Source organism: Lutra lutra, chromosome 3 (genome assembly GCF_902655055.1).
Source record: "Lutra lutra chromosome 3, mLutLut1.2, whole genome shotgun sequence".
Classification (NCBI taxonomy): Eukaryota; Metazoa; Chordata; class Mammalia; order Carnivora; family Mustelidae; genus Lutra; species Lutra lutra.
The window spans coordinates 47019755-47036152 of NC_062280.1; the positions used below are offsets into that span (position 1 = coordinate 47019755).

The 16398-nt window shown below is 59.8% G+C and overlaps 1 protein-coding gene and 1 long non-coding RNA gene across 6 annotated transcripts; one reads left to right on the top strand and one right to left on the bottom strand.

Moving 5' to 3' along the window:
- Positions 1-2107: 2107 nt before the first annotated feature.
- Positions 2108-3558, bottom strand: LOC125095320 (uncharacterized). The gene is made up of 2 exons (XR_007125848.1): positions 2939-3558; positions 2108-2330 (listed from the first exon to the last, which is right to left on the bottom strand). It is a non-coding gene; the product is annotated as an uncharacterized LOC125095320 (long non-coding RNA).
- Positions 3559-4188: 630 nt separating this feature from the next.
- Positions 4189-16158, top strand: CAPN10 (calpain 10). Of its 5 annotated transcripts, none has more exons than XM_047721585.1 (12): positions 4189-4418; positions 6804-6935; positions 8112-8308; positions 9080-9297; positions 11173-11314; positions 11990-12156; positions 12478-12758; positions 13194-13396; positions 13671-13765; positions 15092-15291; positions 15498-15543; positions 15712-16158. In XM_047721585.1, the coding sequence occupies exons 1-12, from the start codon at positions 4293-4295 to the stop codon at positions 15747-15749; spliced, it is 1845 nt and encodes a 614-aa protein (XP_047577541.1). In that variant the 5' UTR covers positions 4189-4292; the 3' UTR covers positions 15750-16158. The 5 variants fall into 5 exon arrangements, with proteins under 5 accessions (XP_047577541.1, XP_047577542.1, XP_047577538.1 ...); XM_047721586.1 differs by having other exon boundaries at positions 15140-15291; XM_047721582.1 differs by having other exon boundaries at positions 4190-4418; positions 13510-13765.
- The last annotated feature ends 240 nt before the right edge of the window (positions 16159-16398 follow it).

The following is a 16398-nucleotide window of genomic DNA, read 5'->3' on the forward strand; positions in this document are numbered from 1 at the left end:
GGGAAAATTCCTATTAGGTGCTTGGAAAAAATATTAACCTATAACACCAACCGAAAAGAAGCCATTCCTCTGTTGCAGTGAGCAAAGTGAGCTAGGTCTGGCTGGCTGGGGTGCGGTCTTTGTGCTCCCCACGGCAGAGCACACCTGGCCCACCACCTCCTCCCTTTGAAGCTCAGGCTCCTTGTCCTAATATGGGGCAGTGATACCTGCTTTTGGGATGGGCAAGGACCACACAAACTCAATACTCATCGTGTTTCAAATGAGTTCGACCTTCGAGCCCTTAGCGGTGGGACCCTCTTTCTTATGGTGCAAGCATGGCAGAAAGGGCCCTGTTCCAGCCCTGCCTCGGAATTCCTTCAGCTCGAACCTTCCATCTGGGGAACAGAGACCCAAGTTTCTAGGACCCAACTCCTACTCCACCTCAAATGATCCCACAGAGAAGCAGTCCATGTTCTCACGGACCACCCTCCACGACCCAGGACTATCGTCCTCAATGACCATCCCCCCACCTGCCAAGGGCAGCCAATGTACCTTGCATTCTTTCTCACTTAATTGTCACGACCACCCTGGGTACTCTGTACCACAGGGCTTGTGGTTGACACAGAGGCCAAGAGCAGTCAGGAGAATCCTTGCTCATGTGACTTTAAAGCAGTCCAGGCTCTGGACCCCTGCGCTGCTGGTCCAGACAGCTTCTGGACCTGCTGGGGTGGCTGACTGGGTTCCCGTCATCCCTGTGGCCTGACGGCAGAGTTGGCTGTCGGACAGGCATGTTAGGGGGCTGCTCCTGTAGGCTGTGGGCCTGGCTAGGCCGGGGAGCCTCGCACCTGTACCCTTCCCTCATTTGGAGATTCCCAGAGAGAAGGCCTTGCCCGGAGTGTAGCCTGTTGCCCACAGGACCAGGACACTGGGCCCCTCTCTGGCTGCTGGGGGTGGGACCCAGGGCCTGCATGGTTTTGTGGGCCAGAAACTGCCCTGTGATTCAGACCTGGCCTGGCCATGTGACGGAGAGCATGCCTGCCCTGATCCACGTCAAGGCATGTCCCTGAACAAAGACCGTTCTTTCTAGAGGAGTCCCATGAGCTTCCTAAACTGATGGGGCACAAAGCCAGTCCTTCTTACAAGTCCACAGGGCCCCCAGGGCTGCCTCACTTGGCACCACCATCCTGCAGCACCCGCCCTCTCTCTGACTCACGTGACTAGTCACCAAGCACCTTCAAAGAAACTAAATCTCTTTCTCCTTCGCTGGTTCAAAACCTGGATCCCTGGGCTCACTCTTCCATCCTAGCCTCAAAGGCCTCCTTCCAAGCCCACCTCACAACGCGTGATCCCTCGAAGTAAAAGCCCTGGGCAGCCACCCCCACCCTCCCCAGGCTCCCACATGGCTCATCTGGTCCCTGCACAAACCACACTCCCAGCCCACCCCTTAGGGCCTACAGGGGCCTTAACGCATGTGCACAGCTTCTCATGCTCCCTCTCTTGAGTGTGGACTGCACTGAAGAGAACGTGGTGGAAACAATGGAGGACGTCCGAGATGGGTCATAAAACACCCTGGAGGGGCGCCTGGGTGGCTCAGTTGGTTAAGTGTCTGCCTTCCACTCCCAGTCATGATCCCAGGGTCCTGGGATTGAGTCCTACATCAGGCTCCCTGCTTACTGGGGAGTCTGCTTCTCCCTCTCCCTTCTGCAGCTCCCCCTGCCTGCACGCTCTCACTTGTGCACTCTCACATAAATACACAAAACCTTTAAAAAATAAAAACCACCCCGCAGCGTCCGCTTTCCATTCCCCTGGGATCGCTTGCTCCAGGAGAAACCCCGAGTGGTGAGAACACTCAAGCAGCTTCACAAAGGTCCACATGACAAGGAGTGGAGGTCTCCGGCCCCAGCCAGTCTCCGGCTGGCTCAGTTCTGGCCGACACTATGACTGCCATCCCCGGAGACCCTCAGCCAGAACCAGCCACCTGCCGCCAGGTTTCCTAACCCACAGAAACTGTGACCTAATAAACGTCTAAATTTCTAAGTTTTGGGGCAACTTGACTCACAGCAGTAGTCAATGCATACAGGCCTCTGGACGAGGTGTACAGGGCTGAAACAAAAGACTCAACTCAAAATTTACTCAAACTGTAAAACTGTATTTATCATCTATGAAATCATAATCCCAAGGTGGACGATCCTAGGACCAACAAGATCAGGGGCTCGGGGACATCACCGGGCTCTTTCTGTTCTGGAGTCTCCGTGTGCAGGCCTTTGTCTTCTGGGTTGTCCCCCTGTGGTCACGAGCTGACTGCAGCAGTCTCTGTCACCAGCCCTCCACACGCCAGCAGCTAAAGCTGGCTACAAAAGAAGGCGCCATTGAGTGCCCTGGGCAGATTGTGGGGGAATGCCCCCCCCCCCCAGAGGACTGTTCCCTGTGTCCTGTTGCTCTGAGCTGGGGCACGTGCTCCTCTCTAAAACTTCTGGCCCTGAGCTAAGGAGAGGTCTGGACTCCCCAGATGACTTCAGCTGCAGCAACTAAATCAGGTTTCTACTCTCTGTGTCCTCATGAGAATACAGGGCCTGGTTATTGCCCACTGAACAAGGAAGAGATGTGGGGGTTCAGAAGAGACAACCCCCAGCCCCAAGTGGTGAAGTCAGAGACTATCCCTTGAAAAACAACAGGGAGTCATCCGGGCATAAGTGTGAGCAAAGTCACGGAGCACAAAAACTCCAGAGTAGTGATAACCTGGGGGGCTGGAGGGGAGGAGGCAGGGCTCAGATTCCATAGAACCCGTTAACACCCACAGGCTCGGGAAAGGAAATGGTCACGTGTGTCGCACATGTCCGCAGGAAGCTGCCTGCTCTCCAGATGGTGGACTGGACACCCAAGCCTCTAGGACTCTCCCCAGTGTGCTACCTGGAGAGAACAGTCCAGCAACCCAGGGCACATAGGAAATGTCACTTACTTCGTCAGAACCTAACGTGAAGCCAAGTCCAGGCCTTTCCAGATTCCCTTCGGCTCCAGTGCAGCCGCCAGCCTCCCAAGGAGTCACTGGCATCTTCTGCAGGAGATAACGCTATAGGAATGCCGAACAGTCGTGAAGTCCTAACATCGCACAGACAGGAGTTGAGATACCTAGTTGTTTTCCAGAACCTCAACAGAGCCCTCCAGGACTCCGAAATAGCCTGGTGGGTGGGGCTCCCACAGTGTGACACCGTAGTAGGGAGGAGCTACCGCTGTCACGGGAATCTGGTTGCCTCTCTCCTGGCAGCAGGGACTTGTCCGCTCCATAGCAGAACCCCTCAGACTGGACTACCCTTCCTGTCTGGGGGTTAGATAAAGGCAGCTTGGAACGCAAGATCTGCTACTGGAACCCCAGTAGCAGCGGAGAGCTGCCACGACAAGGGCTGAAGCCGCTTCTCCTCCCCTGCCCAGCCCTCTGGGAAGGCTCCGAGGCCACTGAAGCAGGCTTCGCGGGGCCGGCGGACAAGCCTCCAGAGGCTTGACTTCCGTCCTTCCCAGGAATGGGGAAATGCCGGTTCCCGCAGCGAGTGTAAATACTGAGGCAGGGCCCGGGATCCCTGTCCTTGCCTGCCCGCAGCCGTAACCGCACGTCCAGGTCCCTCACTGTCCCGCCCATAGGGCCATATATCCTGCCATCTGCGGCCGCCTCGTCGTCTGCCCCGCTAAGGAGACAGCGTCCCAAGCCCGACAGGCCCTCCCCGCGGCCAGCTGCAGCCGAGAGCCCAGCCCTTGGCCACCGCAGCGGCTCGCCGCCGCCTTCCCTCGTGAGCCTCTCACGGACTCCTCCCTGACCAGGCGGCCCGACCCGCAGCCGCCGCCGCCGCCGCCGCCGCCAGGAGAGGAGCATTCCGGGAGGCGGTGCTGCATGCTGGGACCTGTAGTCCGCGGCCCGACCTCGGTGGACAGGCCTCTCAGGTCCCTTCAGCCCCAAGAGCCCGCGACCCTAAGCGGCCCCGACGCCCCGGAACGAGCTGCACCGGCTCGACCACACGGTGCCCGTCGGCCCGCGGGGTATCAGTAGCGGCCCAGTCAACCCCCCAGACCCCACCCCGGAAAGAGAACTGCAGCCGGGGCAACTACACAGACCCGCGACTGCAGAGCTCGGGAGCCACACCTCCCCGGGGGGAGGGCACGTTCGCCGTTTGAGTGCGATTGGGCCGCGGTGTCACGTGGTCCGGCGGTTACCGGGGCGACTGAGCGGGCGCGCGCGGGGCGTGGGGTGGACTCTCCTTCCTTCCGGGGCCGCGCTCCGCGCCGGGGGCGCGGGCAGCCCATGGGAGCCCGGGGCGCCCAGGATGCGGGCGCCGGCCAGGGAGCTCTTCCGGGACGCCGACTTCCCGGCCTCGGACTCCTCGCTTTTCTCCAGCTTCTCCACGCCGCTGGCCCAGTTCCGCGAGGACATCACATGGAGGCGGCCGCAGGTGGGGCGGCTGGAGCGGGCCCCGAACCTCGGGTCGGGCCCCGAACCTCGACCTGGGCCTCGAACCTCGCGCAGGGCCCCGAACCTCGGGCCGGACCTCGAACCTTGGGTCGGGCCCCGCGCGCTGCCTCAGGCGGGGTGCCGCTGCGGCCCTTAGGAGCGGGGTGGGGGGAGGGTGCCCCGCGAGGGAGCCAGCGCGAATCTCGGTTCCGAAGGCGGTTCGGGCAGGGCGAGAAGTCCGGTGCAGCAGACGCCAGCCTGGCCCCGCTTCTCCTCTGACGGGCGTCCGGCCGGCCGAGCCTCTGGGCCGCACGGCTCTTCCGGCCACAGGCGGCCGGTCTCTGTTTCCCGCGTTTGCCGGGATGGACCGCGCTCCTGCTCTTCTGGAAGGCAAGGCTGTTCACACCGAGTGCACCGGCATTTCCGCATGGGAACGCTTGACGCTGTCCATGGAGAGGGACGCTCTGGCCTAGTGCTGCGTGCGCTAGTGCAGACCATCTTTACAAATGGTTCATCTAATAAGTAAGACCTCGGGGAGAGCCCTCCCCTGCCGGCAAGTACACGGTCTTGGTGGAGACCGCTGCACGGTCTGTCACCAGCCCTCGGAGCAGCGTGGCTCAGGTCACAGAGGTGCTCGGGAAGCACGAAAGTGCCAGTGGAATTGGGATTAAAAATGCATTTTAGGCACAGTGGGAGGCCTTTAGAGGGTTTTAGTAGAGGAGGGATTTGAGTGAGTTTATGTTTGAAGAAGCTCACTTTTACTGCTGGCTAGGAAGTGGACTGACAGGGCAGGAATGCAGTGGTCCTAGAGAGAGGTGCAGGGGCTCAGGGTAGCATGGCACCCAGTAGGATGGGGCTTTGAAGTGGATGGATTTGAGAAATAATTTGGAGGGGGGTTAATGAGTCTTAGTGACCAATTGGAAGTAGAGGGTGAGGATGAAGCAAGGATCAAGAACGACTTCCAGGGGCTTCTGGGTGGCTCAGTGGGTTAAGCCTCTGCCTTCAGCTCAGGTCATGATCTCAGGGTTCTGGGATCGAGTCCTGCATCGGGCTCTCTGCTCAGCAGGGAGCCTGCTTCCTCCTCTCTCTCTGCCTGCCTCTCTGCCTGCTTGTGATCTCTCTCTGTCAAATAAATAAAATCTTAAAAAAAAAAAAAAAGAACGATTTCCAGATTTGTAGCCTGGGCACCTGGGTAGATGGTGGTCCTGTTTGATGTGCTGGGGGACACTGGGAGGTGGGGGATAGCTAGGAATGGAACTCTGGCATTCCATTTTGCTCGCACAGGTGTGAGCAGAGCTGTCCACAGGCAGGTGGGCTTGAGAGTTAGGTGCTCAGGAAGTTCTGGGCTAGAGGACCCAGACATCTGGGAATGGGGCCCATAACAGGGCCGAGGGCCCCAAACATTATTTCAGGGGAAAGTGGGTCTGAAAAAGAAGAGAGGGCTTGGAACTGAGCCTTGAGGGCTCCTAACATTCCCTAGAGGGTTCAAGCAGGTGTCCTGGCAGGTAGCTTGGAGAACCAGCAGGCGGTGAGGTGAAAGGACAGCCAGGAACACATGGAACCATGGGAGCCAAGAGGGGACTGTGGGGGAGTGCAAGGGGACAGCCACTGTTCTGTGATGCTGTCAGGAAAGATGAGAACAGAGTGAGCCCTTTGGATTTGACAACACAGAGGTGACTGGCCCAGAGGCTGGAGGGGCCCATGCTTAGGGAACAGGATGGAGGAAGTAAGGAAGGCAGCTCTTTCACAAGAAGCCTGTCAGAGAAGGGAAGACTCAAGGGGAGATAATGCAGAGGGAGGCAGTATCTTACAGAAGATGGGGGTTCTCTCTGCCTTATGCTGGTGGAATTCTCCTGCAGGGGTGGAGGAGGGAGGGGGTCATGGGAGGAACGCTGGCTCTAAAGAAGGCAGGAGAGGCGGTCAGGCGGGGGTTGCTTCTGAGGAAGCTTCTGGCAAGGTCATCAGCTCAGAGGGCTGTGGGAAAGGGTGGGGGCATGGAAGTGTTAAGAGGAGGGGAAAGGGGAAAGTATAAAGTAGTCTGGGTTTGGGGAAATTAAGCAGGATCCGTCTGAGATTTGCCATTACGAATTTAAAGTGAAACCATTTTCTAGGGCAAGTTAGCAGTTTCGAGAAGGACTCATCTAGAGTTGCAGTTTTGCCATTTTAGGAAGGTAGACAGAAAGAGACAGGGACCCTAGGACTTAAGCCGGATGGGGTGATCTAAAGCCAGGAGGGGCTATGGGAGGCCAGCTGCTTCTCCTTTCCTCTTAAGCAATATGGGTGACCAGAAGAGCTCCTCCCCAGGCCTGTCGCCTCGATCCTGTCTCCTTAGTTTTAGAGACTAGTCTTCAGGCATGATGTAACTGGGTGATATTCTTTATTTCAGGAAATTTGTGCCACGCCCCAACTGTTTGGAGATAACCCACTGGACGGACAGGTGAAGCAAGGGCTGCTGGGAGACTGCTGGCTCCTTTGTGCCTGCGCCGCTCTGCAGAAGAGCCAGCAGCTCCTGGACCAGGTATCTGGGGCGGGTGGGGCTGCTCTTCCGCTGTCTTCCTGTCCGCTGTGCGCAGGAAGGAAGCCTGAGGCAGGGCAGCTGAAGCTCCTGCTCTGTGGGCTCTGCTGTGGCCGTCTGGTGTGGCTGGTGGGAAGAGACAGCTCTGCGCTCAGGCCACAGGGGCTCTGAGGTGTCCCTAGGGTTCCAGCACGTGGGCTTTCCCCTCTGCTCTGCCCTTCTGAGCCTTGGGTTCTCATGCAAGCTGTGCGCTGTGCTCATGCAAAGATGAGCACAGCTACCCAGAGTAGGGAAGGTTCGGCTGACGGGTCCTACACCCCTGGTTTGGAGTATGTTTCCCTAGCTAGTTGATTTTTTTTGTTTTTAACAGTTTTGAACATAAATTGGCAAAAGGTGGTTAAAACTGTTTCAGGTGCTAGGGTGATAGCACAGGTATAAAAGACCTGCTCAGCGGGCTTCTCCAGGAGCCTCACAGCTTTGTTTGGCTCCTGCCTGGACTTTACTGATTAAAGCAGCAACATTGACAGTAGTGACCCCTTTGGAGCTACTCCCATGTCCCCAGGCCCTGCTAATCACACCATAGTTGCTGGCCTTTGTGCTCAGGGCCTGTCTGGCTTTGACCCTCATTTGCGAACAACGCTAAAACCTTTGATAACATGTTCATAGTCAGTAAGTGACAGAGCAGGACCAGACAAGCCTGTGTAGGTGCAGACCCTACCTGTGTCTTATTCTGGGTCAGAACTCCAAAGCCTGCAGTGAACGCACTGGGTCCAGGCGCTGGCAGAACTCCTGAGACCCCCGCCCCTGCCCCACCTGCAGCTGGGGGGTCACTGTGACCGCCATCCGCAGCCAGCTTTGCCGAGAATTGCCTGTAAAAGTCATGTTTGTTTTGGATTCAGGTCAAGAGCTTATTTGGGACAGTAGGACATCATTGTTGGCCTTAAGGTTTTAGAGACACTCGGCTCCCTCAGTGTGGTCCTAAGATGTTTTACTGGAAAGTCTGTTAGTTTTTTATGTGGTGACTGGGTTTTGCATCCACATGGACATCCACCTGTGGAGCGAAGTCAGGCCCCGGGCAGAGCAGCAGGGTAGCGTGGAGCTGCTCTTGTGACAGTGCATGGGAAACACTGCATGGTTTGTCTCTCATGCTCTCCTTTTGCCTTTCCCTGTGCGTGGTAGGTCTTCCCTCCAGGACAGCCGAGCTGGCATGACCACACGTACCGCGGCTCCTTTACTTGTCGAATCTGGCAATTTGGACACTGGCTGGAGGTGACCGTAGATGACCGTCTGCCTTGTCTTGCAGGGAGACTCTGCTTCTCCCGGTGCCAGAGAGAGGATGTGTTCTGGCTTCCCCTACTGGAGAAAGTTTATGCCAAGTACGCGTGCCGAAGGCTGGAGGGGCCAGGCTGGGGTGGGCTGGGGAGCCACAGCTGCCTTAGGCCATTCCTGGGCAGCACGTCTCCGCTCTCCCTGGGCTGAGCGCCCTCCTCAGTCCCCAGAACCTGGCAGCCAGGCCTGCGGTGGGACCAACCTGTCCAGAGACAGAAACTCTGAGACAGGGCCTGTAGTGCCCGTCTCCGCCCCCTCCCCACCAACTCCACCCCTGCTACCCACTCCCTCTTTCCCTGTCCTCGCTTCAAAGTCAGGTGGGAGGAGTAAAGCCTCCAGATTTCTGTGCTTGCTTATCGAGGTCCTGCCTAAGGCCGTGCCCCTCACGCCAGGTCTGAAGGGGAAAATGGCCCTCTTAGGATGTAGTGCTCAGCCTGCCGGAAGAGACCGCTGTGATTAGCAGGCCTTTGCACAAAGGGAGTGAGGCAGGCCTGCAGTGATGTGTGTGCGAGTGCCTCCATCCCAGGACAAGGATGGGGTTCGATCTGGAGAAGTGGAGCAGTGCGTGTTCACAGCCTCACGCCTCATGCTGCCTCCCGCTTGTGTCCACGCTGGAGGCCGTAGGGCGGGGCTGGGCCCACTGTGCAGTGTGGCCTTTGAGAGTCCAATGATGTCTGTGCTTGGTGAGGATGAGGCAGGAGTAAAGAGAAGCTACTGAAGTGGAGAGTCAGGTGATTTGAGGGTGTTGCAGATGGAAGAGAGGCAGGCCGCTGTGTCCCCGTGCCAGAGGCTCACTTCCTATGGTTGTGTCTCCCCAGGGTCTACGGGTCCTATGAGCACCTGTGGGCGGGGCAGGTGGCCGATGCCCTGGTGGACCTCACTGGGGGCCTGGCAGAAAGGTGGAGCCTGAAGGACTTGGCCAGAACCAGTGGCCAGCAGGACAGGCCCGGCGGCTCAGAGCACAGGACTTGTCGGCAGTTGCTCAGCCTCAAGGACCGGTGTCTGATAAGCTGCTCGGTGCTCAGCCCCAGAGCAGGTGAGGCGGCAGGCAGGTGCCCATGGGATGGGCCTGTGCCCCTGTGCCCCACAGCCGCACACGGGCTGGTTCTCAGGGCCCCGTCGGGACTGAGTGGAAAACAAGATATTTGTCTTTAAAACCCGGTGTCTGGTGTGTGACCTTCCCCTGCCACCTGTCCTTCTCCAGAGGGAGGGTCCCTTTTTCCCTTGACTTTTTTCTTTCTCCCCAACTTCGGGAGTAGGTTGAGGCTGGAACCTCTGCCGGGGCGGCCGCCACCGGAAACTCCAGAACCCGGGATGGCGGCATTTCGGTCCCATGACACCCTGGCAGAATCAGACTCAGGTTTTCATTTGAGTGGTTTCCGTGCTCATTAAAGGAAGTTTCTCAAAAGGAAGAAACCACGCACACAGAACTATTTTGACTTTTCCGTGACCCTCAGGGCTTTTCCACAACCAGGCGTGTGTGTTGTACCTTGTGCTCCCTCTGCTTTCTCGGGCACTGTGTGGACTGCAGGTGTCTCGTTCTGTCAGCCAGGCTGATGTGTCTTCTTACTCTGCCCCTTAACACCGCCCATTTCGGGGCTTTCCAGTCTTTCACATTAGGGACAGAATTACTGAATGTTTCCGTATTTAACAGCCTGCATGTTTAGGATGATTCTCATAATGGGTTTTTTGGCCCAAGGACACAGACGTTGAAATAAACAGTGTGTGTGGACAGTGAACACCACTGGGCTGGGCACAGGTCAGGCTGCCACCACTCTGCGAGGGGGTGGGGGGAGGCCCACAGGGGCCATGCTGACTGTGCAGAGTGCGGCGTCAGAACTCTCCCTGAGGCTTGGCACCAGCCGCCCCCAAGCTGGGGCAGGGCTCATTCTTAGCACCCCAGGCTTTGCAGAAACCCCCAGACAAAGCAGGGGTTGCTGCCAGCGCTCAGCTGGATCCCGCAGAGGTGTCTCGGCGCTGGGGATTTGGGCAGACACCCAGAGTGGTGGCTGCAGCGCCATTCTAAAGAAAGCTTTTTCTTTTCTTTCCTTTTTTTTTTTTTTTTTTTAAAGATTTTATTTATTTATTTGACAGACAGATCACAAGTAGGCAGAGAGGCAGGCAGAGACAGAGAGAGGGGGAAGCAGGCTCCCTGCTGAACAGAGAACCTGATGCAGGGCTCAATTCCAGGACTCCTGGATCATGACCTGAGCCGAAGGCAGAGGCTTTAATCCAGGGAGCCACCCAGGCACCCCTAAAGAAAGCTTTTTTAAAGACATTCCAGAAATTTCTTTTTCTTTCTGGACTGCCACCCCTCTTCCGCAGGTGGGGCTCTAGTCACCATTTGGCTCCTCCACTTCCATATGGTGTGACCCAAGGGACTCTGGGCAAATAGGGTTGTTTCCTTTCTGGGCCTCCAGTCTGCCCCCCAGCAGTGTTTGGTCCCGCAGTCTCTGGCTGTGCAGTACCCCCCTGCCCACTCAGCTAGCCAGCCTGGCCAGGAGGAGATTGCTCTTCTTGGAGGTCCCAGACCTGCCCCAGACCTGTTGTTGACAACCCTTGTAGCTGCACATTTGAGAACCCGCCCTGCACTGCCTTGTCAGCTGGCCAGCCTTGCTCCTCCACCCCAGCGGGAACCGAGGCCCCGAGAAGGGAATGGCCAGCTGGGCCCTTGGCAGCCGAGCCACAGTCTACACCCAGGTCCTCAGCCGGGGCTCTGCACTGGCTCAGGCCACTCCTAAGCTCACTTGTCCACAGTGGTCAGGAAAGGAGCCCCAGCTGTCCGTTGGGAGCTAGGCGCTGCCAATGCCACGGTCGGGTGGGCTCGTGCATCCCATGGGGGTGGAGACAGACTGGTGCGTGTGCCCAGTTTGGGGACTTCCAGCCTACAACCCAGCCATTCCTCACCCAGGTGCCAGGGAGCTGGGGGAGTTTCATGCCTTCATTGTGTCGGATCTGCAAGAGCTCCAGGGCCGGGCCGGCCAGAGCCTCCTGCTGCTGCGTATTCAGAATCCCTGGGGCCGGCGGTGCTGGCAGGGGCCCTGGAGAGAGGGGTGAGTGTGGCTGAGGGCCGGGACTGTGCTGCTGTCAGGGAGGGCAGGGGTCCGGGGCCCCAAGCGGCAGGGAAGAGCCGTTGCAGCCATGTGCGTGTGCCCATGCGGGTTTGTAGCTGGTCAGCGCAGTGCAGTTGTCTCCCACAAGGCCCCCTGGCACCTGCCTGTGGCCCCTGGGTCCTGCATTTGGCCCCAGATGGCCTTAGAGGGCTGGTTGGGGCTTGGTGCTAGGACCGAGGCCCTGGGCTCCTATCTTGAACATGCCCACGGGCTGGTGGATGCCCAGTTGGGCTATGGGTGACAGAACATGTGGGACACCTGAATCACAGTGTGCAGCTTAGCTTTAAGACCTTTACTGATGCCGGGGACCAGGATTGAGCGAGGGCCCTGGGTCCACGCCCCATGGCCAACCGCAATTGGTCAGCAGATCCGAACCCTTCCTCCTGGGTGTAGGAGGCTAGCAGCAGCTCAGGCACAGCCTTCACTAGTCTGCTCAGGGGAACAGCCCTGGACAGACAGGGCTAGAGGTAGGAGCCTCAGAGAGGGAGGTGGGTATGGCCAGGGCAGAGCCAATCTGAGCTGGGCCGGCAAGAAACTGGCAGGTCACGGAGCTCCCCCCATCAGTGCTGTCAGCTCAGGGGTGACGGGCCACCGCTGAAGGAAACTGCCTTCCAGGGGTGAAGGGTGGAGCCAGGTGGACCCAGCCGATGAGTCCGAGTTGCTGTCCCAGCTGCAGGAAGGGGAGTTCTGGGTGGAGGAGGAGGAGTTCCTCCGAGAGTTTGATGAAGTCACCATTGGCTTCCCGATCACAGAGGCCGGCTACCTGCAGAGCCTCTACTCAGGTAAGGGGGAGGCCTACACCTGGGACAGGCCCTTGTAGGGGTACGCCGACCCGCACGGGCTCTCAGAGCCTCCCTGCCTCCGGATGTCAGGGCCACCGCATCCCTCTGGGGGCTCCCAGCAAAACCCTCGCCCCAGGGCCTATTCTGCTCACCCTGTGTGCCGAGTGAGCGCTCCATCCCCTCCCATCCCAGGCAGCTTGAGGTGGCGGGAGACTGCGGGGCTCCTGCCTCTAGGGTGCTGTAGCTGGTGCTGGTGAGAGTGGCAGGGAAGCCTAAGTAGGAGTCCTTTCCTGAGGCTGCTGCCTGCTGGTTCTCCCCTAGAAAAGGCGCTGTGCCACACTCAGGAACTGCCTGGGGCCTGGGTCAAGGGGCAGTCGGCAGGAGGCTGTCGGAACAACAGCGGCTTTCCCAGCAACCCCAAATTCTGGCTGCGGGTCTCAGAACCGAGCGAGGTGTTTGTTGCCGTCCTGCAGAGACCCAGGGTGCGCGCCATGGGCCGGGCAGGCCGGGCTCGGGCACCGGCGAGGGGCGAGTGTGCCGCGAGGAGCCCGGCCAGCTTCCTGAGCGAGGATTACCAGGCCGTGGGCCTGCATATCTGGAAGGTAACTCCTCCTGGGCCTGCCTCCCTGCTCAGGGCCTGGGGGTGCTGGGACATGAGCGACCACCGGGAGCCTTACCTGCCTCATCCTCCCGGGTCACCTATCTGCTGGGGCTCCCACAGACCCAGCTCCACCCAGCCCGGCCCGTGTCTGTCCGACAAAGGGAGACGAAGCAGAAGCAGCCATTGGCTGACTGGCAGGAGGGAACGGGGCCCAGCCCCATCTAGATTGGTCTGCTGTCTCCCAGAGCAGGGGACTCTGACCCCTGGGTTGAGTGAGAGCCCTGGCCTGGGGAGCACTCTGCACCGGCCCCCGCCATGCTGGGAAGGACCCACAGGTCTAGGTGCTCTTTCGTGAAGTCATTTGAGAGGCCCTTCCACTGGGCGAAGGTGGCGGGGCCTTTCTCGGGTTGGTGGCCCACAGCCCTCCTCTGTGCAGGTGGAGAAGCGGCGGGTCAGCCTGCCCAGGGTCCTGTCCACACCCCCCGTTGCTGGCACTGTGTGCCATGCCTACGACCGGGAGGTCCACCTCCGCTGCGAACTCACACCGGGCTACTACCTGGCTGTGCCCAGCACCTTCCTGAAGGACGTGCCGGGGCAGTTTCTGCTGCGGGTCTTCTCTAGCGGGAGAATCTCCCTCAGGTGAGGGGCATGGAGGAGCTCTAGGAGAAAAGGGCAGCTTCATGGGAGGGGTGTGTGTGTTCACGGTCCGGAGCTCGCTGCCAGCCACCCTTCCGTGTGTCTTTCCCGGGCAGTGCCATCAAGCCGGCGGCCGGGAGCCCTGCCCCTGGGGAGGCCCTGCCCGAGGGCGAGTGGGAGACAGTACAGCTGCGGGGCTCCTGGAGAAGTGGCCAGACGGCAGGGGGCAGCAGGAACTTTGCCTCCTACCCTAGCAACCCCTGCTTCCCCCTGTCTGTCTCCGAGGGCCCAGGCCCCCGCTGCGTCCGCATCACTCTGCGCCAGCACTGCCAGGACGCCCAGTGCCATCCCATTGGCTTCCACATCTTCCAGGCAAGCTCCTCCTGCTCCGGGGGGCAGGGAGGCTCTCAGAGGGACTGTGTCCCCACGGGTGGCCAGGCATGACAGAGGCCTGGACTCGGTTGTGTGGGCACAGCTGGGTGGCCGGTCCCATGCAAGATCCATGTCTAGTTTCCTGAAGTCTGTAATTCACTGGGGCCCTGGGTCAGCTCAGACAGCCCCCCGTCCACTCCCCCAGTTCAGAGCAGCAGTGTCAGGTCAGTTCTGCTCCCCTGAGCTGTGCCTCCCGCCCAGGAGACCCAAGGGTCTGCCCAGGAGCTGCCCCAAAGCCACGTAGCCCCATTCTTCCCTGTGCCCCACCCTTCTGGGGCCACTCTTCCAGGGAGAAGGCATCCTCTGGGGGCCAGGAGGGGACCCTAGCACAGGCTCGCCTGGCGGAGCAGGAAAGGGAGGGGGGGGCCACAAAAGACAGCATGGTGGCGTGACAGATGCCACCCAGTGCAAGGCTTAGATAATTCTTGGGTCAGAAAGCTGTCATGGGGTGAAGAGGAGCGGGTGTTGAGGCCCAGGCAGGCCTGTACATCTTAAATGCTACCCCAGATCTCCTTCCTGCACCTCAGCTCTGGCTGTGCTGTGCTGAGCAGACCTGTGGTTGGAGGAAGGGAGACAGACACAGTGTCAGGGTCCAAGGTCGCAGGCCCAGATGCCACAGCAGTGAAGTGGCTCGCAACCCACACGTGTGCCCCTCCTGGGGGCTCCACCTCAAGTTGGGCTTGATGAGCCAGAGGGTGCCCGAGGAGGGCATGGGCTGGGACGATGGCTGGTGTGGTGGGGTGGGCACACTTAGCCTGGGCTGTGGATATAGGGCAGGTCTCTGAGAAGCTTGTGTACCTTTGGGAGGACAGAGCCACTGTGCTCCCCAAGAGCGGGGGGCTCATTGTGGAGTCTTGCTCGCCCCGGGCTGTCCCCTGGGGCATCTGGCGGGGAGCTTCGATAAAAATTGGAGCTTTGATAAAAGTGCCAGTGCCAGGAGCCGGTCAGATGAGTCCTGGGACAGAGCCCTGGGCCGTGGTGATGGTGGTAGTCCCCCAGGCAGGGCTGCACATCTAACAAGGGTTATGGGGCCTTGGTGAGCAGTGGGCCCAGCTTGGCAGGCTGGGCGGGTCTCCCCGCTGGGAAGGGGCAGGTGTGTGATGTGGGAGATCCAGATCCAGGCAGAGTGCCCCTGTCTTGCCTGACCCCGCACAGCCCAGCCTCAGACAGGTATTGAAGGCCCAAACTGAGGAAGGAGAGCCGTTCCTGTTGGCCATGGTGGCCCAGTGGACAGGCCTCCCCTGTCTGAGCCCGTGCGTCCCCCAGGTTCCGGTGGACGGGGGGAGCCGCAGTGCACCCGGCCTGCTGCTTCAGGAGCCTGTGCTGAGCTGTGTGCCGCATCGCTACACCCAGGAAGTGAGCCAGCTCTGCCACCTGTCAGCAGGGACCTACAGGATCGTGCCCTCCACCTACCTGCCAGACACGGAAGGGGCCTTCACGGTGACCATCGCCACCAGGATAGACAGGTGGGGCTCTAGGGCTGGGGGGGATTCCTCAGCGTGTTGTGTGCCCCTCCCTGTCATCCCCTCTGGCCCACCCACCCCAGCTCCGACCTGTTCCAACAGCGCAGCAGCAGGCAGGGCATGTCAGTGTGCAGGGGGGCGGCAGGAGGCGAGTGCAGCTGCTCCTCGGGCTGGGGGCCAGCCAGGCTACTGTGTCTTCTCTCCCGCAGGCGCTCCATCCACAGCCAGGAGAGGCTGGGGCAGCTCCTCCAGGAGGTAGGTGTGGGGCTTGGGACACGGGCACACTTGTCTCTTGGCAGGAGGGCTGAGGGGCGGGAGCTGCAGTCACAGCTGTGGCAGTGTAGCCCGGTGCACGAGGGGGGCAGGCCCCAGCTGCTATCCTGGGCAGCCGCCACCCAGCCCTTGCCATCTTTCCTCCTGCAGGCCTCCTTCATGGCAGTTATGAAAACCTAACCGGGTGACACCCCCACCCCGGCCGTGTCAGCTCTAGCGACTGGGGTTTCCTAGGGGCTCCCTCCCATGATGCCCCCAACCTTGGTGCCGCAGCGGCCAGGCCTGAGCTGGATGACTGCACGTGCTCACGGGTCCAGGCGAAGAGCCCGTCTTGCGGGGCCCAGGGCCAGAGGCGCAGCAGGTGCCGCAGGGAGGGCAGGGGAAGCCGCACACACGGCGTCTCTGTTCCTCATGGCTCAGGCCGCAGAGCTTGCCGGTGACCCTCCACGGTGTCCCTTCACGGCACCCGCACCTGGCTCTGGAGAGAGGCCTTACAGCAGACGAGAGCAGAGTATGACGATCTTGTTGATAACTATTTATGTGCAGCCTTTTTAGGAAATAACTTTATAAATAAACATGAGTACTGAGTGGTTTACAGACAAGTCTCGTCTTCTTGCTGCGGAGGAGGGGAAAGCCAGATGCTGTGTGCCCTGGGGGCCCTCCGCCCAGCCACTCGTGTGCTGCCAGTGACCACGGCCTCTGGGACAGGCCTAGCTGGCCTGTGAGGCGGGCATGGCTGATTTGGGGGGCAGACAGCGGTGCTGAGAGGTTTGGAGGGCCGGTAGGGGTGGGCATGTGCCCTGGTACAGGAGCAGGAGGCGGTGGCCTGGAAAAGAG